At 41.0% G+C, this 24,491-nt stretch overlaps 1 protein-coding gene across 2 annotated transcripts in view; it reads left to right on the forward strand.

Moving 5' to 3' along the window:
- The window catches only part of jag2b (jagged canonical Notch ligand 2b), a 52,353-nt gene that overhangs the window by 18,371 nt on the left and 9,491 nt on the right, over positions 1-24,491 (forward strand). The window contains exons 3-16 of one of the 2 annotated variants that reach the window (XM_042390698.1): positions 2,823-2,877; positions 7,548-7,805; positions 9,218-9,278; positions 13,149-13,279; positions 15,073-15,192; positions 15,624-15,737; positions 16,123-16,236; positions 18,411-18,524; positions 18,907-18,953; positions 19,072-19,245; positions 23,383-23,545; positions 23,648-23,809; positions 23,940-24,053; positions 24,190-24,303. In XM_042390698.1, coding sequence (XP_042246632.1) covers positions 2,823-2,877; positions 7,548-7,805; positions 9,218-9,278; positions 13,149-13,279; positions 15,073-15,192; positions 15,624-15,737; positions 16,123-16,236; positions 18,411-18,524; positions 18,907-18,953; positions 19,072-19,245; positions 23,383-23,545; positions 23,648-23,809; positions 23,940-24,053; positions 24,190-24,303 — 1,741 coding nt within the window. The remainder of the gene's footprint in view (positions 1-2,822; positions 2,878-7,547; positions 7,806-9,217; positions 9,279-13,148; positions 13,280-15,072; positions 15,193-15,623; positions 15,738-16,122; positions 16,237-18,410; positions 18,525-18,906; positions 18,954-19,071; positions 19,246-23,382; positions 23,546-23,647; positions 23,810-23,939; positions 24,054-24,189; positions 24,304-24,491) is intronic. The other variant, XM_042390699.1, reaches the window with a different exon arrangement.

Here is a 24,491-nt window from a genome sequence, read left to right on the forward strand (position 1 = left end):
ACATCCTTGGTAAGCTAATGATTGTTTGCATTACTGATTGATCTGTTTATTGTACTGATAAATTCTTGAGCCTTTGTAATGTAAGAAAATATTTCTAAAAAATCATATTTTCCCAAAGTGGGACGTTGTCAGGCTGCTTGTTTTGTCTCACAAATAAATATAACAAAAAACAACAAACAGAGCTGAAACATTTAGTCAGTGAATCAATTAGTCAGTTCAGTTTTGATAATCAGTTTATTATTTTGTCTTTCTCTGGCAAAAATGTCAAAAATCACTCACTCCAGCTCTGCAAATTTATTTATCTGCTAGTTTTTGTCGTCTTTATGATAATAAATAGAATATATTTGTTTGGTCTGTAAAAGAAAATGGTAAAAAAAACGACTAACCTATTACTCAAGAACGCAATCAGCTGATTAATCAATAGACAAAAGCAGGAGGAGAAGGTGAAAGCAGAGAAGGTTTGGTTTTATTGATTGATACATGACTTAAATGATTAACTGATTATGAAAATAGTTTTCAATAGTTTTTTTTTGACTAATTGAATAATCATTCATGAATGCAATGCTGCTGGTATATAATGATGTTTAATACAGTTTTGGACATATTGTTCTATTTTATTTGTAAAACCTGTACTGTTGACTTCATGTAAACAACAGGTATCATACACATATTGTCCATCTGAGGAGTAAAAGTCTGTGGGAAACTATGCTGAATTTTCTTTGATAGATATGATGAAGATTGAAGATGTTGCTTTCACTCATCTTTTTCCTTCATCTGTTTGAATTCATTGTACACGTGTTAGCGACTTTTAAAAGAAACACAAGGTTTCGATGTAATGGACACGAGACAATGATAAATCCATTGCATGATGTCTTCAGTGGTCGACTGTAAAGCATAACTTGTTGTGAAACAAGCTAATCCCCTTAGCCGCTGATTTACCTCACTGTCTGACAACCAAGGACAAAGCCAGGCAGAGTTCATCTCCCACTGCTAATATTGGCAAAGTGACCTTCTTAATGGACATCATACCTGCTCATCCTTTTTTTTCCTTGAAAACACGGTGGAAAACAACCTGCCTTAACATCATTTCGATCTGTTTTATGTATTGATTTTGTCAGAGGAAGGCTTAAATTGTTTTATAGTCGAGACAACAGGTAAACCAAAATGGGTTTCAAGCAACACGGAGTCCTTGAGTTGGTAGATAAAGTGAAAGAACAATGGAACAAGGATTAAGAATCATAATCTATTACGGGCAACATAGCATTTTATCAACTGGCCACCACCATATCATTGATGTTATGAACACAGTTTCCAAGGTTTCATGGGTAGCAGCCGCTACCAGTAGAGCTAACAGTAGAGTTAGCTGTTTTTGATGTTGATTAGTTTATTACCTTTTCAAATGAACCTGTGTTTAGGTCATGACTATGTTGTGTCCAGCAGTGCTTCTTCTAGGGTGACTGCTATAATTCAGTCAGGTGTGGCCTGTTCCTCAGGTGACTTCCAAGACGGCACCAGCATTGGTTAGCAGGAATTTTGAGCTGTTAGACGTGTCACGGTAATGTGATTACTTTTTAAATTAGTAATTTGTGATGTGCGAGTGATTACATTTCTTAAGGTAACTCGTCCAGCACTGCTCTAAGGCCAGCAGGGGTGCACGGAGGTTCATACTACTACATTGCATTCTGGACAGAGGGGTAGTTGGCTCAGGCCGGTTTGAATTACTACTCGCCGCGTGTCCTTCCCTCTCTACATCTCAATCCTGCAGCTTCTCTTGGCTTCTTCCCACAGTTGTACTTACCCAATGGTGTTCTGTCATCTCTGAATCATTGGGTTTCATTGGCAGTGTAACTCAAGCGCACCTCCGGGTAACAAGGCCAAGTCGCAAACGAGACTCAGTTGTAGCAATGAAATCGATTGTTGCATCATCTTTTGTGTATGTGTGTGTGCACGCATGTGTATAAGCTGGTGTTTGTAGAAGACTTGCATGACTATGGCTAAAATTAACCCTATTATCCTGTCTGTACTATAAACACATTGCAATTATTTGTTTACTTCTCAGTGAATTTAGGAACAAAAGGACAAAGGCCCTCTATAAATTGTTCCTCCTTTGTAACAGAGTAGACAAAGACGTCATGAGCTCATTAGTGATGATGATTTGAGATGCTGCCAATTTCAAACAAATTTAGTCTGGTATTTGCTTTTTGTCATTTGGACATTGTAATATTTTAATATTTACAAATGGTATCTATTCTTTTTGACATCCAGGCCAATGCAAGGCCAACTTATTGAGTTTCTCTAACATAACCAAGCTCATGTCAAATGGAAATGTTAGAATGCAGCTGAGCTGTTATTAATAACAATACTCAGAAAAAGAAAGAGGAAGTTTAATTGGAGAACTTTTGATAGTACAGCAGGTGTACTATTAAAAGTTCTCTAAAGCAGTAGGAGAACTTCAGACGTCATTTACTGGAAATATCTTGATTTTTGATTACAAAAAAACACTTTTCTGATTGTGTTTCCTCAAATGTTTTTTTGGGGGGAAAGTTTGCTGTAACATTGCCTTGTAGCAGCATATGAACACAACTGTTCATTCCACCTACAGCTGAAGTGTCACATATGCTTCAGACACAGTTATCTGGATGATATTAGCCAGAATCCATCAGCAGTATTGTCGTGTGTTTTCCAGAATGCTAACTCTCTCATTTCGGCCTACCTGGAAGAAATGAACAAACTCTACAGCCTCTACATAAAGGAAAGAGATGCTATTCTCTCCGAAATGCCACCTGACTCATTTTGACATTCCTTTTTTCCTCTTTCTCCAGCGGATGTACACGCTAATTGTAGAGGCCTGGGACTGGGACAACGCCACACGTAACAGTAAGTCTAAACCTTATATACATCTGAATGCTGTGGCTTCCATAATCTGCTACTAGAAGTGAATGAGGGTGGCGGTTAAACAGGTTTTCAGTAAGATTTCTACATTTCTGGTCAGGTTTAAAGTACGTCAAGACACATTCACGAGCATATTTTACGTTTTGTGTCGCGAGTGGAAACTTAATAATTTCTGCTTTAAATCATAGCAGGTTGAAAACAAGGTGTACTGTACATTTTAGCCTCCCAAGACGCCTCATATAGAATGCAAGTGTTGGTTCTTCTCAGCTATGTCGGCTCTGGCGGTCAGTGCTGACCAGCTGTATCCTGTTTTCCTTTGGTTATGTCCGCTGTGTGGACTCCTGTACAACCCCTTTTTCCCGTCTGAGCAGTAGCGCAGTCTGGGAGGAAGAGGACCCATTGAGGACTATAATATCTGTATGTGTGGACGTAGCTTTGATCTAGAGACAGTGGCATTTTTCACGAGTCTCTAATACCTTTCTATGCTTGGAAGCATGTGCATGAAAAGTATTTCTGATGCTGAACCAAACTGTCCTCTCTTGTCTAAACTTGTGCCTTTTATTTATATGAGGTCATTACATCCTGTTTTGTCCATAACATCAAACGCACTTCCACTCATGTATGCAGACAATGGGGAATAAATAGATTTTGACATCATAGCTCTTTGATTAGACTGTTTCATGCCCTGTGTAGTCTCCAGTTTCTGCATGTGGGCCTCCAGTAATTGTGTACATTTACAGTGATTAGTTCCGGTGTTTCTGATGGATGTAAGGCCTGCAGTAAATGCTGCTTGAGAAACCGTCCAATTGATTTCCTGCCAGCTACTAACACTTTAGTGCCGGCCAAATTGCTACAAAGAAGCAAATTATGTTTGTGTTTTTGGTCTAAGGATGCCAGACATAAACACATTTTCAGCACTTACAGATGGATTTATATATCGAAGAGAATGTTATACCAAAATGTAGATAAAACTGATTTTTTTTTTTTTTTTTTTTGAAGCCCAAGCAGGTTTGTGTTGCATACTGTTCAAAAGCTGAATCGAGCCTGCTGTTAGCTCACAGACATCAGCTGACTTCATCCTTAATGTCATGGGTTCAAGAAACACAAACGTCTGGAACAAATGCTCCTTTCAACCTCCGTGGAAGATCACAAAGGAGTCTGCTTGTAGTGGCAAACTCCTGTGAGGTCATAGGGGGGTTGTTGTGAGGGGGGGGGGGGGTTGTTGGTGTGGGAAAAAAAAATTCAATTATTAAATAATAACTAACTTACCAGAAACAAACACACATACAGGCTAACATGCTAACGGGCTGTTCATTTTTTGCGCATTTGTCCTTTTTTTTTTTTTTTTTTTCCCAACTCTTGACAGGATGACAGGAGGTTCACTCAAGCCCTGCATGCTTGCTAATAACTTCTTTGAAGAGTTGGGTTTCCAAGATTGTGTGAAGAACATACTGTAGATAGACCAACTTATCAGAGTTAACTTGAACAAAGTTGTGCACATCATGTTACTGAACAGCATTTGTCTGAACATGGCATCAGTGTCTTTACAGCATCAGTCACTGAAATACAGCTGAGATGCTGATTTGGCTGAAAAAAGCTGAGCCACTGGATTTGAGTTATTTAGATGTTATGTAAATGTGATAGTAGTGTAGATTCGCTGTTAGAGCTTCTGTAGGATTAAGGGAGAGAGCTGCCTGCTCCGTGGCTTTATGTTTCCCTCGGTCGCATTGTAGACATGGCATTTCATCTCACTGTCACACAGACAACACTCGGATATATTTTCTCGTTGAAGACTGACAACCTTACTGATGTGTGTGTCGTGTTTGGTTAAGTATCTGGAACAACTGTAGGTTGGATGTCCACCAATTTCCGGTAGTTAAATTCATACAAATCAAAATTTCTGACTGTGTCATTAGTACGGAGACTGAGCATGATCACATTCTGTCTCATCCTGGTGTTTTTTAAATATTGAGCCTATTCTGAAAAACCTGCATGTGCTTTTTAATTTGAGAAGTTTAGAACAATGTTACAGTCGTGGCTTCTGTAGAAGTACCATCAGATACCTTGACAGAAAGGTACTTGTCTGCAGGGCAGAAGGTGGAGGTTGGTAGACATGTAGCTGTTTCTGTTTTGTATTGATATTATGTATATGTGTGCTATGGACATGTTGACACTGTTGTCAAGAGCTGCAACGATTAGTCGATTAACCGAAAACTGATCAACAGCTACTTGCATAATTGATTAACTGTTTAATTTTTTATAAAAAATATCAACTATTTGATGGTTCCAGGTTCTCAAATGTAGGAGTTTTCTGCATTTCTGGGTCCTCCATTATAGCAAGATTATAGCGAGATTTTTGGATTTTGGACTGTTGGTCAGACAAAATAAGACAATTGAAGATTGTCATAAACTGCATTTTTCAGTTTTTTGATGTTTTATAGACTTAATCATTAATTATGAGAAAATAGTCATTAGTTGCAACCCTATTGTTGTCTATCATGAGGTTATTTTTTGAACAGAAAAATCTTAATAGTAATTAATTGTTGAAGTCATGTTTTTAAGCAAAAATGCCAACAAACTCACAGGTTCCAGCTTCTGAAATGTTAAATTTTGCTGACTTTTACAATAGTAAACTGAGTATCTGAGATTTAGACTTTTGGTTGGAGAAAAGACAAGCAATTTAAATATGTCAACTTCATCAATCGAGAAAATAATCTGCAGGTTAATTGATATTAAACGATTGACTGCAGCCATAATTCTGTCCTCCATCCTACAGCTTCTACATCATTAGTGTTTGTTTCTGGCATTCATGCGTTTACCCTTGTTACTCATTAAATGAATGAAGAAAAATTTATATTAAGCAATGACGGTGGTGGAAAAATTCTCAGTCTAGAATCGATAAAGGGCACAGCACGAAAAAGAACGCTCTAAATAAAAACCTGAAATACATGACGGTCCTGCAAGTCATTATAGAGTTGAACTTGTTGTCTGGCCTGAGTCAGCAGCAGCTTCATCATGTCTTGTCCTACGTAAGAGCCTACCAGTGTGTTGGTCTGTCAGTGAGATTCCTCTCCTCCAGCGTCACATCCTCCAGTGTGCCTCTCTTCCCTTCCCCCTTGTGTCCTCAGGAAAGGCAGCCGGCTGTTTTCCTTGTGTTTATCGAGCAGGAAGTGGAGTGGACTGGGCGGCCGGGCTCAGTGTTTAGACACTGAGGTAGCAGAGCCCAGCTTGGGCCCGGAGCCCATTGTTCTCTATCTGGCAACTGCCGGGGGTTATTTCTGTTATTGTTGCTTAATTCTGTCTGACATTGTGTCAGTCCCCAGCAGAGGAAGGTGTGTGTGTCCCTGCTTGCTCACTTCTAAATGTCTATGGTGCATTGCAGCCCAAAGCCATGGAGAAAAGGAAATTGCAGACCCCCTATTTCCACAGAGATTGTTTGCCAGCTTCGATCCCACTGTGATAAAGATTGCTTTCTTTCTGGAAGCTGACGCTGTAGTGAGCCCCACAGAGGCAAACAATGTTTAATGTGAGTGTTGGCGTGCTAGAGGCTAAATAGTAGCAACCTCAACAACACAAGCGCTTCATCACAACGCACATGCAGAGAGCTCGGAGGCAGTGGCATTTTATGCCATCACCAGAAAATGGATCAATTTGCAGACAATGAATTTCAATTGCATACTTAAAATTCAGTGAGTGCTTTGCTCACACGCACGCGCACACACACACACACACACACACACACACACACACACACACACACACACACAACGTGATATCAAAGTCTGGCTGTCTGCTGAATAAGAATGCACTGCTTTTTCTTCCATTGAGGGCGCTGAATAAAGGAGATTCCACATCATTGTCTGCCGTCGGTGTTTCAAATAACACCGTACGAAATGCCACAGCTGATGGCTGCCTAATGAGTTGAGTTATGTTTGACTTAGGCTAATTGATTTAGAACTTTGGGAAAGACGAACGTAGGGCTGCAACTAACGATTATTTTCATTGTCAATTTAATCTGCCTCTATAAAATATAAAAATTACGTTAGAATTTTCCAGGGTCAAAGGTTACGTCTTCAGATGTCTTGTTTTGTCCGACCAACAGTCCAAAACCTAAAGATATTCAGTTTAATATCATGTATGACAAAGAAAAGCATGAAACCATTGCATTTGAGAAGCTGAAACAAGCAAATATTTGTCATTTCTGCTTTGAAAAATTACTAAAATGATTCATCTATTATCAAAATAGTTGTAGATTAATTTCCTATCAATGACTAATCGATTAACTGACTAATCTTTGCTGCTCTGGACGGTTGCACTGCAGTCAAAGACTCACTGTATTTTGCAGCAATGCAATATTAACTCTCACAGCTTGTGTATTGGGCTCTGAGCGCTGCCGAGGTGGTAAGACACCCAAATCCTGATTCATCTTGCTAGTAGCAGACAACAGCCTGAACAATACACACTCATTAAATAAAATGTCCTGCATGAAATGAAGTGGGGTTACTCTAATACTAGTTTTCTGTGCATTGTAAACAAAGAGCTGAGACATAGGTTGAAGTAGTGCGGAGGGGATATTTTAAATGTCCATCTTCTCTTTGTGTTGTCAGTTTTGCAGCTGATGTGACTGATTTGTCTTCATCTTGCTTTCGTTTCAGATGAAGAGGAGCTGCTAATCGAACGCAGCATTCACACTGGTATGATCAACCCCGGTGACCACTGGCAGACCATCCCGCACGACGGGCCCGTGGCTCGCCTCATCTATCGTATCCGGGTGCGATGTGACGATAACTACTACAGCAACAAGTGCAACAAGCTTTGTGTTCCTCGTGATGATTACTTTGGCCACTATCGGTGTGAGCAGTCCGGGGCGCAGGTTTGCCTGGAGGGCTGGATGGGAGACAACTGCAGGACAGGTGAGCTGCTAGCTTTCCTGCGAATATTCTAGACTCTATAATTATAGTAATGACTTAATAAAGAAAGAAATGTGATATCATATTACCTACACTCAGTCCTCCAAGCCTTTGTAAGAGTGCCAAGTGGCTATGCGTAAGCTTTCCACATCCTATGACTAAGTTAGCTACAGGCTAATCTGCCACAGCCTACAGATGTTATGAGCCATATACAACTGGTGAAAAGAGGAGGGTCTTTTAATGAGTAGCAGAAAACTGGTTGGTAGTCAGTTTGCTAATTAAACTGTGTTTTTCATACATTATTTACATTTCAGTAATCTTCCTAGCTAGTTAGCTCGTAAACTAGCTCACTAGCTTTGTAACTGACATGCTAATTTGCATTTTGGATACATTATTTACATTTGAACAATTTCTGGTTTGGTATTAATCATTTTGCCATCATAAAAAGTATTAAAGATCCCCTCCAGACATGTATTAAGATATAAAAAAAACTGTAGTGTGTGCCTGATAGGGTTTTTATCCCCCTTCTCCCTCATTAAAAATCCAGAATCTATGAATATGCAAATTTTGTTGCCCCCTACTTCACTGTAGTTCTCAGTCTACGTGCACTTGAGGCTTCATGTCTCCACATCACACTCGTGTAAGTTGTGTACTGGACCGGGATTGGCTTCCAGACTAGTTGTGATGTCACAAATCCTGTTCATAGGCCCACCCCTAAAATGTGAAAACAGCCCTCCAGTGTCAAAATGTGCAGATGAATCATTCTGAAAGTGAAACTCAAACATCCAAACAAGCAAAACAAAATCATATTTTTGAGTGGAGGGGGACTTGACAGATTGAATTTTGGACTGGAAAAACAGTCATTAATTCACCATAACTTCTATCCAGTAAATCCAGTCATTCAGTCCAATAGTAAAGCACGGTGGTAACACAGTGTGTATCGCCTGCATATGTGAAAAGGTAGCGGTGTTAGGGGTCGTGTTTGTGGGTGGTGTTGGAGAGAGTGGGGGGCCTCAATAAATCACCCAACTGACCTTAGAAGACGAAGGGTGAAAAGAGGAGGGGCGAGGAGAGGGGCTGGGTTGTTTTTAAGAGGGGGGTAGTGTTGTACATGCAGGCTATAAAGTTGTCCCTTCCTCACCCCCCCCCCCCCCAACCCTGGTCAGGGTGCCATGAATTCTCACGTCTTGTTGCACTTGTTAGAAAGATGGCAAACAAACGAGCTTCTCCTCCTCCTCCTCCCACATCTCCATGTCGTCGTCTTTCTTATCCCCCCGCTTCTCTCTGTCTGGCTGTTTTTTTTGAAAGAATAATATGTTTGAACGGGAGGAAATATAATGATGCATGTCTCTTATATGAATCAAAATATCACCTTTTTTAAACTGTCTTCTTTTTTTTTGTCCTCTTTTTTTCAGCGATCTGCAAGCAAGGCTGCAACCTGTTACATGGCAGCTGCTCTGTCCCAGGGGAATGCAAGTAAGATTATTTTAAACAGTCCTTTTTTAATGTACAGACATGTGATCGTTTAGAGATTATATCTTCAGGATCTTTTATTTCTTTGAATCTGCTGGAATGTCTAGGCAGAGAAACCGCTGCTTTGTGTTTTTAGGTCACTGTAACATTGTACATGCAGTTCCGTTTTTTTTTTTTTTTTTTTTGACAAGGTCTGTTTTCAATAGAAAGGTGTTTTTCTGGAACAACTGGTGTTTCATTTATTCCAGATTAGACCAAAAGAGAAGCTTAAAGTGTGAAAGAATGATGGATGTTAGATGCCAAATGGAGGCACCTTCAAAATCGAAGCCCGTTGTTTATTGTGTCAGCCTTTTACTTCCCTCGCGGGCATCTCCATCTCGGTTTAGAAGAAAAGGGCAATGGCGCGCCTGCCTTCTTGTATTTTTAGCCGCCCGAAATCCTCCACAGAATACCAAGCATCTCATCAGCTCTCTGCCAATCGGGCCGAAGAAAGGGAGTTGTCGGCGTGTGTGAATTTGACCACTGTAAACGTGCTGGGAATTGTCATATCCCCTTCCCATCCGCAATGCAGTCCTCCTTGAAGGGCAGGGGGCAGGAGAGGAAATGAATATCCCACTGTGTTATGTACATTTCCCAAAGTGGAAATGACAGTTAGATAAAGTGACGTAGAATGGCCCCATAGGTCCGCGTTTCCAGGATGTGGCACATCCCGTCGTCATTTGTAAACCCCCCTCCCACCTGCCGGATGAAAAGAGACACTTGCCTCCCATTATTAGGGAAGCATTTGGCCGAAGAATAATAGGGGATGACCAGTTTTAGGAAACTGCTTCGCATTTTTGTTGTGGGTGACTTGATCAGCGGGCTGCATCCTTATTCCAGCGAGCAGACAGTCAACAGAGGGAAGCGTCTCATTCTTATGAAATGTCAAGTCCCAGTCAACAGGAAAAGTGACATGAATAGAAAAGCAGCAGTAAAGAATCTTCCTGCAGAGGCATGAATTTAATGAAGCCTCAGGTCACAGAAAGCTCCCATTAAATCCCTCACGATCTCATGCCCTTTCATTCCCTTTATTTCATCAGTTTTATGGGCTTTGCAAAGCTTTGCCCCGTTTGCCACAGGCTTTTGAAAAACACAAAAGCTGGTACATGCCTGTTGTTACGCTGCCGCATTGAGGGATTTTTTATTTGCACACATTAGGCTTGTTCTGACATATTTGTTAGAGGCTTGCCGTGTCCCAAGAATCACTTGGGTAAGCACTGTAACACATTTTTTTCACCACCACTCCGAATGTTTTGCAACCTTTTGACATGTCCAAGTGCGATGATTTTGTAATCCAATTCACGCCCACACCCGTAAGGGATTGATGAGTTAGCATGGTATCAATATGACCGAAGAACGAACAGCAGAATGAGTCTTTTGATACCTTCAAGCTTAAGAAGCTGTGGCTGAGTCTGCTTGCCAAAGTTCTGTTAGTGTTATTGCTTCATTGCTGTCAGACCCTCTGAAGCTAATCATATACAGTGGAAGAAACATGGCAAGTATTCAACCCCCCTCCACAACCCCCCCCACCCCCCCCACCCCACCCCCCCACCCCTCCGAGCCTGAGAATGGCAGAGATTTTCAAAGGCCTCGTCTCTTGGAGAGGCAGCGGTGCCGTCTGCAGGAGAGCACCGGCTCAAAATAGCAGTCAATTGACAAGACAGCTGGCTCGACGACACCACAGCCTTGGAAACAGCCGAGTGCTGTCATGAAGCTGCAGGCGTGTGCACGTATACTCTGTATACACACAGTTGTCTCCAGCCACTCGCTCGCAGAACCACCGTGCCACCCTTGTAGCCCCCCCACACACACACCCCACAACCACCCCCCCAGCTCCAGACTCTAACCCGAGCACGGGAGCTGCTGGAAGTATTCTTAACCCCTCCTGCCCTGGAATGTCACCCTCCTAAGATTAGTTGGCAGAAGGCCTTGGGACAGGTTGACGCAAGAGCAGATACAGTATTAGGTTTATTTCCACTGCTGGGCAGGTTGTATCTGAGGGCTTCAGCCTCGAGTGCAACGCTGTTTGTCCCTTTTGCACCTTTTAGAAGCCCCTGCAGATTAGTGGTTTGAATCCTAAATCAAGAGCTTGTGCATGTCCTCTGAAATTCTACAGAACCTCCCACAGACTTTTTCAGAATTATATTATCATGATTTATTATCATGCATAAAACTAATTTAGTGGTGGCTTCAATATTTGAGAAACTTGCTGTTTAGTGGCGGCCTGTTGCTCGGCTTAAACACAGCGATTTAGACCTTCAAAAACCAGGATAATACACTCTCAGAAAATGGGGAACTCACAGGCTAGTCAGACATGTTTGTATGTTGTCACTGATGTAAAGAAAGTCACAGATTATCCCTTCTAGAGATGCACCGATTGATCGGCTATTGATCAAAAACGTCCTTTTTTCAGCTGATCGGCCATGACCGATGACCAGCTCCAAACCGGCTCAGATTTACACACGTGCCGTATGATGGTTCACGTTACGCTCTCAGCGGCACAGACAGTAACATCACAGTCCCACATACACACACACATACACACACACACACGCTAAAACTAAATGGTATGAACTGCAGCAGAGACTTGCCATCGACTGCTAACGTTGCAGCACATGTGCTGCAGTTTTTAACTTGTTTAAACATTAATTTACCCATTTTATTTACCGGCAACATGTCGCACACCATCATCACCACCACCAACAGACAGCGCTCAGACGGCAGCTTGAACACATCTACACCCGGGTCTGCTCAAGATGGGACAGATGATGAGTCGGTCCAGCCCAAAGTAGCCTATATACAGGGTTGGGAGGGTTACTTTAATACAAAGTACAATTGCTAATTACCTGTTAAAAAGTATAGTCAGTAACCTAATCCAAGTATCACAATATTAAAGTAGTGCTCGGCGACCAGTGACACACTGTCGGCTCTGGGCACGTTACGCACACACAGTCATCTTGGGGTAGAGCAGTTATGTGCGCTACAAGCTCTCATATACTCAAACTCTCTTTGACTGTCTTCGTCCCTGCCTGCTCTCCCAACGTAAGTTCAGTGTGTGTGTGTGTGAAGTGTGTGTACGTGCACCTGCTGTGCACACCTGCGCATACCATGTGGTATCATCCTCTACTCACACCATCATGGATCAGTGAGTTATTTTACCCTCTCATTCCTGCTCTGCTTACATTTGGGACTTTAACAGTGCAAAGTAGTATATCGTTCTTTATTTTAAAATGTATTTTAAAATTGTAACCCTGCTACTAATCCCCATTTTTATTAAATGTATTGGTAATCTGATTACATCTTTCTTTTCTGTAACTTTAAACAGAATACAGTTACCTCAGAATCAGCCAAGAAGAGTGCATCTCTGATCTCTTCTTTCAGATTTCATTGACTTTATTTCTCTTGGCTACATCCATACCATCACCCTATTTTTAAACTCATTACTATTATTTGATCATTATTATTATTAACGTATTTATCATTGTTTTTGAATGTTTATACAGTTATGTTTAAGGTGAGTGTAAAGCTGCTGCAGAATCTTTTTCATAATTGAAAATGAGGCTGTGTTCAGTTATTGATAAACACTTTAATACAACCTGGGTTAAAAAAAAAAAATCCTTTAAAAATGTATTAATTTAGTTTTTGCTTTATTCAAAAAGAGACATTTCAAAATTTTCTTTTCCAGAATATGAAAATCTTTAAAATGATTAGTCTTGGTTTTCAGTGTTATAATTGCTGTAAGTCATATAGTTGATATTCAGAGAGCAATAAAAGGCTTTAGATCATATATGTATATATAATTTATGGTTATGTTTTTGCATCTGTGTCTGACAGGTGTAACTACGGCTGGCAGGGCCAATTCTGTGATGAATGTGTGGTTTATCCTGGATGCGTCCACGGGACCTGCGACAACCCCTGGCAGTGCAACTGTGAGAGGAACTGGGGTGGCCTGCTGTGTGATAAAGGTATGGAAAAGTTCTATTTTTTTTTTCTTATTTCATCACTTCCCACACAAGATGCTGGCACAGTCCTCATTCTCATCCTGCACGTACCCTCTAGCTACAGTTGCCTGTATTCCATGAGTCACGATGAAGTGATGTACTCAGAGTGGAGATGCAACACAAGTGTCTTCTGAGGAAGCAATAAATCACCATGCACAAAGCTTTCATAATAGTTCTGCTCTGTCATTAGCTTATTGAGAAATAGGTTTATAATTGGTTTGTTGGTAGCTTGATGCTGGTCACTCGCTTGCAGCACTTTTCTGTTATCGAGCTGTTTAAAAATGTAGAAGGCAGTTGAAATAGAGGTGTTTTGAAACTCAAAATAGATTTTTCCACCTTTTTTAAATTGCAGTGGAGGAATATTTAGCTTAAAGGTTTATACCTCTGTCTTCTATCACAAAAAGCTAATTTTCAAAGGTGATTTTAGAATATTTTAGGCTTTATAATCCTTTGAAAATTGATTTAACACTTGAAATTGAAGCAAATGATTTGTCTTTCTCTTAATTTATATCTCACAGACAATTAGAATTCATTAATATGTAAGAGTACATAAAAGTTAACATGATTTCATATGTGTCATGACAAAAATCTACCTCGATATAAGGTCCCAATAGTCTTTACTCCCCATTCTCTCTGACTGGAGAAGAGCAGCTGGATAGTTTTACTGCCTGTGTGATCCGAGCAGCAGCAGGGACACTCGATCCTCCCTCATCCCTTCGTCACCGAGGGCTCTTCAGGGGATGAGAATGGGTCCTAAGAACCCCAGTGGAGACAGATCCCTGCTCATTTATTTACCAGCCTTTAGGGTGACCTGTCCTTTAGCCTAAGGATGGTGTGCAGGGATCAAATAGGGTTTAGATGAGTTTATTTTGTATATAGAAAGAATAGTGGAAAGCTGAGAATGCTTCTCTTAGCATGTTAAACTGCATATTTGTAGATTGTGGGTTTTTTTTGAAATTTTCTATCTTAATCATCAGCCATGGCTTTTTTAATAAATCGTCTCTTCTGACACCAAATTTCACATAGCTAGGACCCCATAACTAAAACTGAAACAGAGACTGGTCTGATTGCTAACCACTTAACCATACCCTGTAAATACTGTAAAAGCTCTATCATGATCCAGTGCAGCAGAGTGGTTGAGAAAACACTATGCTTCCCGTTAAAGCTGACAGCTGGTGCTCTACACTGAGCAAAGACAAGCTTCCTTGGAACTCCCGACACCAACAAGATAAATGTTGAAACCAGTAAAGAGTTGTCTCACTGGGTCGATCAAACCAGCGAAGTCTGAGGACAGTGGTGCAGCTGATATTGCTCAGTTTTAAAGTGTATATAACTCTCAGCTTCCTCCTTGCAATCAATAAAGTTTCATAGCATTAGATTTTTAAAAATTATGCATTGATCCCTTTACTTAACCTTTTAATGGCCACATGACCACAGTAGGAAGGTTCGGTACAGCTTGATAAGTAACGTTGCATATTGAGACATCAATATAATGTATCACACAATAAATAGTAATCACAGTATTTGTAGACAGGCAGAGAAAGCTGCATATTTTGGAGCATGATGCCTACATAGATGCAGGGGTAGTAAAGTTAGGAGGCGGAGGTCAAAGTCCTTATTGCAGATGGAAGCATGTTGCAGATAGTTCAGGCAAGAGGAATCGATTAATGTAGTGCTGCTTCTGTAAGTCGATATACCCGGATATTGGTCACTTGTATTTTAGCATCTCTAAATGTGTGCTTCCTGGTCTCCTCCAGATCTGAATTACTGTGGTCGCCACCAGCCTTGTGTCAACGGAGGAACTTGCATGAACACTGAGCCGGATGAGTACTACTGCGCCTGTCCTCAGGGCTACTCTGGAAAGACCTGTCAGATAGGTGAGCGAGAACCCCAAAGTGGACACCCACTGGGGGGGAGGGGGTAATTCATGTTTTTGTTCATTAAAGATGGTCCTTGTTTAGCTTCACTTCTCTCTTGGTTCGAGGTTCCTTAAGATTGTGATTCTTGTGGGGGAATTTGGAGGAACAGCAAAGAAATTTGATGATAACACAAATAACAGTATGTTTAGTGCAGATATATAAAAGTACCCATGCTAGCATTAGGAGGATGTGTAGAATAATGGAAATGCAACAGAAAATCATTAAAACATGTCCGATATGAAGAGACGCCATCAAGAATGTATCGGAAATTCTTACCTATCATCTTAATTTGTAAGAACAAGGAGATGTGAAGAATTTCAGCTCTTAACCTGAGCGACGTTTTACTCTTCATTGCGTAACCACACCCCCCCCCTCCCTCCCTCCATCAGCCGAGCACGCCTGTGTTTCCAATCCCTGCGCCAACGGCGGTACGTGCCACGAAGTTCCCACGGGATTCGAGTGCCAGTGTCCGCCAGGCTGGGAGGGTCCGACTTGTGCAAACAGTGAGTCGCTGCACTAATTTGAATAATATTCTGTCTTTCTTTATACACAAGCACTATCATGCTTGACCTTAAAGTTGCATCTTTAACCTTGCAGACACTTATTTTCTCCTCTCATTTGTTGGCATTAAAGAATTCTTCTTCTCTTTCCTATTGAACACTTGTCTGTGATATTTACTGATCAAACACTCTTATTCATTAGCCACCAACCTTCATTGGAGTTAAAACTCATTGCTCACCTCAGCTTTCTCCTTCTCATCCTCTTTCATCATCACTGACCATCCTACACTATTAATGTCCAAAGTCTGATTAAAGTCCCAACACTTCTTCAAATGTGGCTTGCTGTTAGAAATAAGCAGAGAGTGAGTTGTCCTGTGTGTTTTCTCAGATTTCGACGAGTGTTCCTCCAGTCCATGTGGTCAGGGTGGAACCTGTATCGACCTGGAAGATGGATTCGAGTGTGTTTGCCCTCCTCAGTGGGAAGGAAAGACCTGCCAGATAGGTAAGATTCAGGTTTTCAGCCCAAGAAAACACACACACACACACACACACAGCTATCACGTACCTATCACAACAGAGGTTATTAAAAATGTACTTCCTGTTTTATGATTTCGTTTTTTTTGGCAAACAAGTCTTCATTTCTACCAGGAGATTTGTTCTCCTGCCAGTTCTTTCCTGTTTGTACCATTTCCTAAAACAAATAAATGGCCTCTGAGACACAGGCAGCATTGCTCACTGCTCTGTATAACTGTATTTTTGGATTAAAATTGGCAACCAGCAACCTGAGCCCCATGGCCAGAGTACAAGCTGTCAATATCCTGGACAAGCTGGCAGCTGCCCACAGCTCTGCCTTTTTTTTTTTTTCTCAATGACTTTATGAGCTACTAGTGTGTCTATATCCGGCTGTTTGTTTGTCGCTGGCGGTGGCATTCGTTTCTATATCGCTCCCATCCTGACAAGCGGACGTGACCGGCGTGAGGCCAGGAAATGGATTACGACCGGTAAACAAAGTTGGGGTGTGTGTGTTAGGGTGGGGGGGGGGGGGGAAGGCAGGAAAGAGATCCCAAGAGTTCAGTTTCATCTTACCAGAACAGATCTCAGCTTACAGACAGCAATTGGCCTCCTGTCTTACCTGGAGATGGGTGTGTATGTGTGGAGTGTTGGGTTTCAGAGAGAAGACAGGTGTGTGAGTGCAGCACAGCAGGACTCCCTGCGGACTGCCTCCCCCTCCTCTGAATATTTGAGCAGCAGTGCTTTTCTTTGTTGTAACACTTTTGATGTCCATGGTGAATGTTTTTGAGTGAAACTGTACTATTTGCACTCGTTTGATCCGAGTAGGAGCGATGAGAACACAAACGGTCTTGTGTCAGTTGTTGTTTCTTTGAGGCTTTTTAAGATGCGTTAGGTGGAACTTAATTAATTAAAAGATTAGTTGATGGACAAAAAATATTTTTTAATCTTTATTGGACAGTTTACAGTACAGACATAGACAACAAATGTGGTGTGAGAGGGGAAAAAAGGGTATGACATGCAACAAACATCCACAGCAGGTTATATGGTGTACAGCTTGACCTCCAGATCACTAAACGCCCCATCATTCAAGTCCAACTGAAATTGAATCGAAATAATGTGAAACTAGGGGGCATAATCATGAAATCAAAGAATTTATAATATAGATTTCTCCATTTTTGATTTTTTTTCTCAAAGAAGAGCGCAGGACAAGTGATTTACAGAGCAGATACGTATGCAGTTTAATTTCAGTTGGACTTGAACAATCAAAGATACCACAAATTCACTGGTTCTAGCTTCTCAAATGTGTATAAGTGCTGCTTTTCTGTGTTTTATAGTATTGTAAATGAATGTTTTGGGTTTTGGAGTGTTGGTCAGACAAAACAAGCATTTGTCACCTGGGGCTCTGCAAACTTTTAATTATACAGTTCATAAAAAAAAGTCAATGGCATTAATTCAATATTTTTTTATTGGACATAACATGACCTAGCATAACATAGCTTAACTCTTGAAAAGGGGTTAAAGGGACAGTAAAGAGAATAGAGAGTAGAGAATAAAAACTGAAATAGATGCAGGCTGGTGGACATAAATTGCTCCTAGTATGTTTCAAAAATACTGTATTATACATTTCACTTTAATGCAACCGATAGCATCTTTTCATTAGACCCTCCCTGCCTGGTAAACACCCACATCTTTTAAACTCCCAGTTTGTAAAACAGGCTCTCTGTTATAAGTTTAGAGACTCTAAGCCCAAGCAGAGATGACTCTGGTGACATCACAAGGGTTATTTTGATTAAGTTCCTCCAGAGCAACAGGAGACTTTTATGACTAAAATCTGAGGAGCACCTCTTTGCAACCAAACACATCCACTATTTAATAGATTTGATTCTGTTACATTTCACTAAAAAAGGTTTTATAGAAAAATATGACTGGTTTTAAGTCCAGATCATGCATCAATTGATCATGATCCAGAGAAGGTTCATATATACATTTTTGACCCCAAAATGAGCTCAAAATTACAAACATTATCACTAATGCTGCCACTTCTTTAATTTTTCTGTTATTGGGACTTCAAAGATTTGATTTCTGGTTACTTTTCTTTCTTGTCCTTTCCTTGGTTTGTGCCATTTGATGGACTCTGTGTTCTTCTACATCCTACCTTCACAGATGCAAATGAGTGCACAGGAAAGCCCTGTGTGAACGCTAAGTCTTGCAAAAATTTGATTGGTGGATATCACTGCAACTGTTTCAAGGGATGGTCTGGACAAAACTGTGACTTCAGTCAGTATTTCTTCCTCAAAGTCACTTTTAAATTTCTGTCTCTCCACTGGCGAACTCCTTTCCTGGCTACTTTTCAAACGCCTCCGCTCACTTCCCTGGACACATCACATAGGTGTAGCATGTGGTAACCCGTTCCTTTCTCGCCTTGGTAAACTGAAGCTCCTCCTCTGCTGTCATGACTGAACTTGCATGCCCAGTTCCTCTCTGGATTCAATGCATGCCCGGTTACAGTCTATACAAGGTCTATCTAACACTCTTGGCTTCACTGGTTTCCAAACTCTTACTTAATCTGAGCACATACCATGTTGTAGATTGCATTTTTTAATGGATAGGTCATTTATGGAAAATTTCAATGTTTTAATAATGTCTGCTCTCTTCTCAGAGATCAACGGCTGCCATGGTCAGTGCCAGAATGGAGCAACATGCAAGGTTTGAATGTTTTCATTTTCAAGTAAGACAAGGTGATTAGAAAAGTCAGTTCAGCTGGACTGTTGGTAACCTTGACTCTTTGACAGCTCCATCTTTCTTTCTTTTTTGTCTTTATTAGGAGGGCCCAAGGGGTTACCACTGCCTGTGCTCGCCAGGTTTCGTGGGTACACACTGTGAAATCCAGAGGAATAAGTGTGACAGCAGACCGTGTCAGAATGGAGGCCAATGCCACACATTGTTGGATGGCTTTGTGTGCGAATGCCCACAGGAGTTTGCAGGACAGCTGTGTGAGGTGAGTATTGTGTTGGAGTTCCCAGAAATGGCTCCCGGTGGTGTATGCAGAGACAGAATATAGACAGGGTTTTGTTTTTGTTTTTTTGCAGCCATTAGACTAAAGTGGGCTAACATCACATGTCAAAGTAGAGCTTATTGAAAACATGGCAACTTCACGAAGTAGTACAAGTGATCAATAATGTGTCACATTCCTGGTTTCTTCTGAATTTACAGAGTTTCTGTAAACTAGGTGCAGACACAAGGGATCTCATGCAAGAACCTCTTACTTGTATGAGTAAACTTCTGGGAAAAAAAGTGTTTTCCAAGTTGGATTTATCAAACTGTCTTAACTGCACAAACTTGTTATAAATGACTCATTTCAACCTGATGAATGGCACTTGTTCATGAGGCGGCACGCATTCGTGAGATTTGATCATTAGCAAAATGTCTGTGCTACTCATTTTGTGGGCGAGTTTCATACACAAAAATGTTACCAAAGATTGAAAAGAAGAATTTCACACTGCTGTCAGATATCAGCCGACGAAAATAAAATTTAGCAGTGTCAGTAGTTGTAAATGGCGAACTGAATGAATGAATCCAGCTGCCAACGCTGTATGATCAGAGCAGCGCTGTACTGTGACGGAAATGAAGGGGGAATATTTTGACATAGAATTAGAAGCTAAAAACATCTTGCTAAAGAAAAGACTTAGACTTGAGGTGGTCAAAGGGATGAGGCGAGCATTGAGATGGAGGAGATAATGTTATGCAGCAGGTGTAGTTACACTGTACAGCGGAGGATGTTTTCCTGGACAAAGACCGTGAGGCAGCTGTCGTAGTGTCAAAATCTTCCTAGCGACCGCAAAGCTGTATAAACTGCCACGGCAGATTGCGTGCCAATAAAACCATCCCATCTGAAAAAAAAAAAGTTGTCAAACATCTTGGCAAGCCATGAAGATCATAATGATATGGTGAAAAGAAAACTAATACTTGCTTGACAGCCATTTGGATTTTGGAAAATGTACACAAAGTGATTTTTTTTTAATGTCATGCAAATGCACAAACTTCACTCACCATTACAACACAGTAATCCGAGCCAACTGTCCATTGCAGACTCCCACATGTGCCAAATCATGGCTATGATCTCCCCAAAAGTTGTGTAATAATGTATGTTCCCAACCCTACAAGTCAGATCAAGGTTTCATTGCAAACTTCTGCTGTAATTTATAGTTTTATTTCATACAAACATTACATATCAGTGTCCTTGCTGCAGTCTGTTATATTTGAAGTGTGTGTTTGAAGTTAATGTAGGTTAGCAGTGGGGAAACTGACACTTCACTGCATCTCCTGGGCCCTGAATGGAGGACATTGCTGGTCAGGAGCCAATCCTGATTTAGCATCTCTACTATAAATATGAGCCTCGCTGAATGAGGTGACGCTGGATTTGTGCCCGCATACTACAGAACTCTGATGCCTGCTATGGCACAGTGTACATTCCTGCCTTGCAATGCCAAAACTACGATGCCTGCAGCGTCATATTTCTCTGATTAGTATCAAAGTTCAAGCCCATAAGTTCAATTGTGTAATACTGTTTGTGCTCATTCCTGATCTGAATGATGTCTTCAGAGGAAATGAGGACAACCTGAATCACAGTGGAAATGTTCAAGAAACCACAACACATTTGCTCACTTACTAGTAGACACGTTTGCTTTGATCATGTAATAAAGAAATATGAATTTTGAAGTACATCTCATAAAGTTTATTCAGGGAGCCAGCCCACAAAAGATTTGATTTGGATGGCAGTGTTAAGTCTGCCTCTTTTTTCTTTTTTTTACAGAAATAGGTCACCAACCTATTGGATGGATTGCCATCAAATTGGGTTCAAACATTGATAAATGACAGGATACATTGTATTAACCTTGGTGATCCTTAAACATTTCATCTAGCACCATCAAATCAAAAATTTAATTTGTCCAATACGATGACCAATAAACTAATGACATTCCCATCAGCCTCAGCTGTACTTCATGTTTAGCGCTAATTAGCAAACATTAGCATGCTAACAGGCTAAACTAAAGTGGTATAATTATGTTAAACATTACACTAATATACATGGAAACTGGATGAAAGGAGTGATGAGTGAGAGAAAAATATAAAGAGGAAGAGAGGAACAGCAAGATATTATACCAGCTAAACATCACTGTGTCATTGTGAGCACGCTGGCATGCTGATGTTAGCATTTAGAAACTCCATCTGCTGAAGCTCATGTGATATAATCAAAAGCTCCAGAATAGCTACCGATTTTTCAGCTGCTGTTTCCAAGGACAAGAATGAACTGTGAACCTCATTTGTTTTTTTTTTTTGAAGAATAAAGCACAACAAAGAGCTCCAACGTACAATGTGAGCTCTATCGTTTAAAGAGGCAGTTAAACTTGAGAGCTTAGTAGTTGCTTTACACTTCAGTTCATGCATTTTTAAAAAATATTCTGGGGTATTTATTTTTGTGAACGTAAGCTCCTTTTAAACAGTACAACTAATCATAGAAAAAAGTTTTGACTGACTTTCCCTTTTGGATTTCCACCACAAATAAATTCTCGGCCCGTCTGCTACAATGAAGACTGTCTCTCGTGCTATGAGCCGTGCAAACATCTGTAATAATGTGCTGAAGATTTGTAGACCCTCTTTCCTCAGACACGATCCCCTGACCACACACATTCAAATGCTGAAAAAAAAAAATGTATCTGGCCGTGACACTTAAAATAAACTGTGTGTGACCACAGACTTCTCCCACTCTGCTGCCCTACTCTAACTCTCTTGTTCAGCACCTTAAATGGCAAAGGGGTGCAACCCAGAGTTTATGCACAGTAGGCTTCTGTTTACATAAACTGGAGGATTTTCACTCCAACCTCTGTATTGCAGCGAGTAGAAAGGGCAAAAGATGTCACCGTGGCCTCTAGTCGGGTGGTTCCCTCTGTGTCCTAGTGGCATGACAGATGATTTATCTTTATTATATTCACTGTGGCTCTGCATGATGTTGGACCAGAGTCAATATTTGCTCTCACAATGCGTTTATCTTTCTCGTGTCTGCTCAGCTTCTCACTCTCTCCTCTGCCATGCGTCTGTCTCAGAATAATCTTCTAAGATTAAGCAGCGCAGAGATGTAAAACCAAAAGCGTGGATTCCCTTGATGAGCTTAGGGAAGGTTTCTGAGGCTTACTTTGCTCGTCCACTTACCTTTGATTCGTTCTGAATAGCGGCGCTGGCTTGAGCCAAGCTAAGCCGCTCACCTACGCAGACTTTAGCTCTCCTTTCTCCATTGATCATTTGACTTTGCTTGTTTTACTGTCATAATAATCCCTAAAAGTAGCAGTTTAGTGCGGTGACGGTGTGTGGTGTAGCAGCAGTAGCTTACAAGTTACAGATGCAGATTCATAGCAAAAATGAAAGAACAACTTAATATCCTGTTTTAGCTTGAAAACCCCCTTAAACAAATTCATGAAATGCATTCAAACGCAACTTAAGTCACCCAAGTCTCCACCTTCGCTAATGATCTAATGATCAGATGGTGGTTCAGAGCCATTTGATCTGCTATCTTAGCTTAGTGAGGGTTCAGTAGCAGCAGCAGAAGAGGAGTGACAGAATAGGGAATATGAGGGGTAGGGAAGATGTAAATTTGCCACTAACTCTATAACAAGGATCAACACTGTAAACTACTTAGCTTACAAGTAGCGGTGGTAGTTGTATTTATACTGCTTCTTCTCAGTTGCACACTCTCAATTTCTCCACATCTTCTCAAATTGCAACTCCATATTGTCCACACTGATGACAGTTGATTTCTGTATTCATGTCAGGGAGATGTTGAGCATGCGAGGGGAGATAAATGTGATGTTGCCATGCAATTTGTCATAGGGGGGCAGGTTAGAGGACAAAATTACTGGATTTTCTGTGGAACAAGGAGAATAACTTTCATTGTAATGACTACAGAATGGGACCATGGTCAGTAGATAGTGTACTAAGGTGACTGTACACACAATTTGCTAACTGAAAAAGTGGATTTGGTGTTAAGTTCCTCTTTACAGCAAGTGGAATCTTTAATTTTCTGTTCTCGTTTGTTGCCTGAATTGTAAACACTATTTTCCTCACCTCTTGATTTCATTAGATCCCTAGCTGGTCCCCTTCTGATGCTTGTGATCCAAACCCTTGTGAGAATGAGGCCAAGTGCCACAGCATGGACCAGGACTTCTACTGCGCGTGTCCTGAAGGCTACGAGGGAAAGACTTGTGAACGGCTCAAGGAGAACTGCCAAACCACCCCTTGTCAAGGTGACTGGAGACAACTGTAATGAGGAAATACTATGAAACAGACTACTGTAGTGTGACAAAGAAAAGTAAAGAATTTGAACCTTGTTTTTTATTTCCTTGCAGTGATCGACAGCTGCACTGTTGCTGTAGCGACCAACGACTCGGCTGGAGTGCGGCACATTTCTTCTAATGTCTGTGGTCCTCGAGGACGATGCATCAGCCAGCCAGTGGGAAACTTCACCTGCGTCTGCGATGCGGGTTTCAGTGGCATCTACTGTCACGAGAGTACGTAGAGGCTGTAAAGATCACACTAACAGCTCAAGTCCAAAAAGATTTAAAGACTTTTTCAGACAATGATAGCTTTCTTCTGGTCTTCACTCCTCTAAGTTGTACATACTCCTCCTTACTATTTCAGATATTAACGACTGCGTCGACAGCCCATGTAGAAATGGAGGGACCTGCATCGATGGAGTGAACTCCTTTCAGTGCTTCTGTCCTGACGGCTGGGAGGGAAAACTCTGCGACCTCAGTAAGTTCCAACATGATTCAGTGTAGTTATTCATCTTTGCAGCATTTTATACAAAAAGTCAAGCCTGACGTAGAGCATAAGAACACAGTTCAGTAAAGTTCAAATCATGTAAACGTCCCTTCGCTGCCGTCCTCAGATGTCAACGAGTGCAGACACAACCCGTGCAAGAACAGCGGACGCTGCGTCGACCTGCTGAACGACTTCTACTGCGAGTGTGCCGACAACTGGAAGGGCAAGACCTGCCATTCCCGTGAGTTATGTCGACTGTGTGTTAATGTGTGTGTTTATGTTCATAGCTTGCAGCGGCCCCAGCTTCACCACGCTATACATCTCTATATGTTTTGACAACTAAAACATCTTCAGATGTGTAAAGCAGATCACAAGAGCTTTTTTTTTTTTTTTTTTTTTTTACAAGTGCTACAAATAGTTAGTCATATG

This window comes from Thunnus maccoyii, chromosome 17 (assembly GCF_910596095.1).
Source record: "Thunnus maccoyii chromosome 17, fThuMac1.1, whole genome shotgun sequence".
NCBI classification, from domain to species: domain Eukaryota; kingdom Metazoa; phylum Chordata; class Actinopteri; order Scombriformes; family Scombridae; genus Thunnus; species Thunnus maccoyii.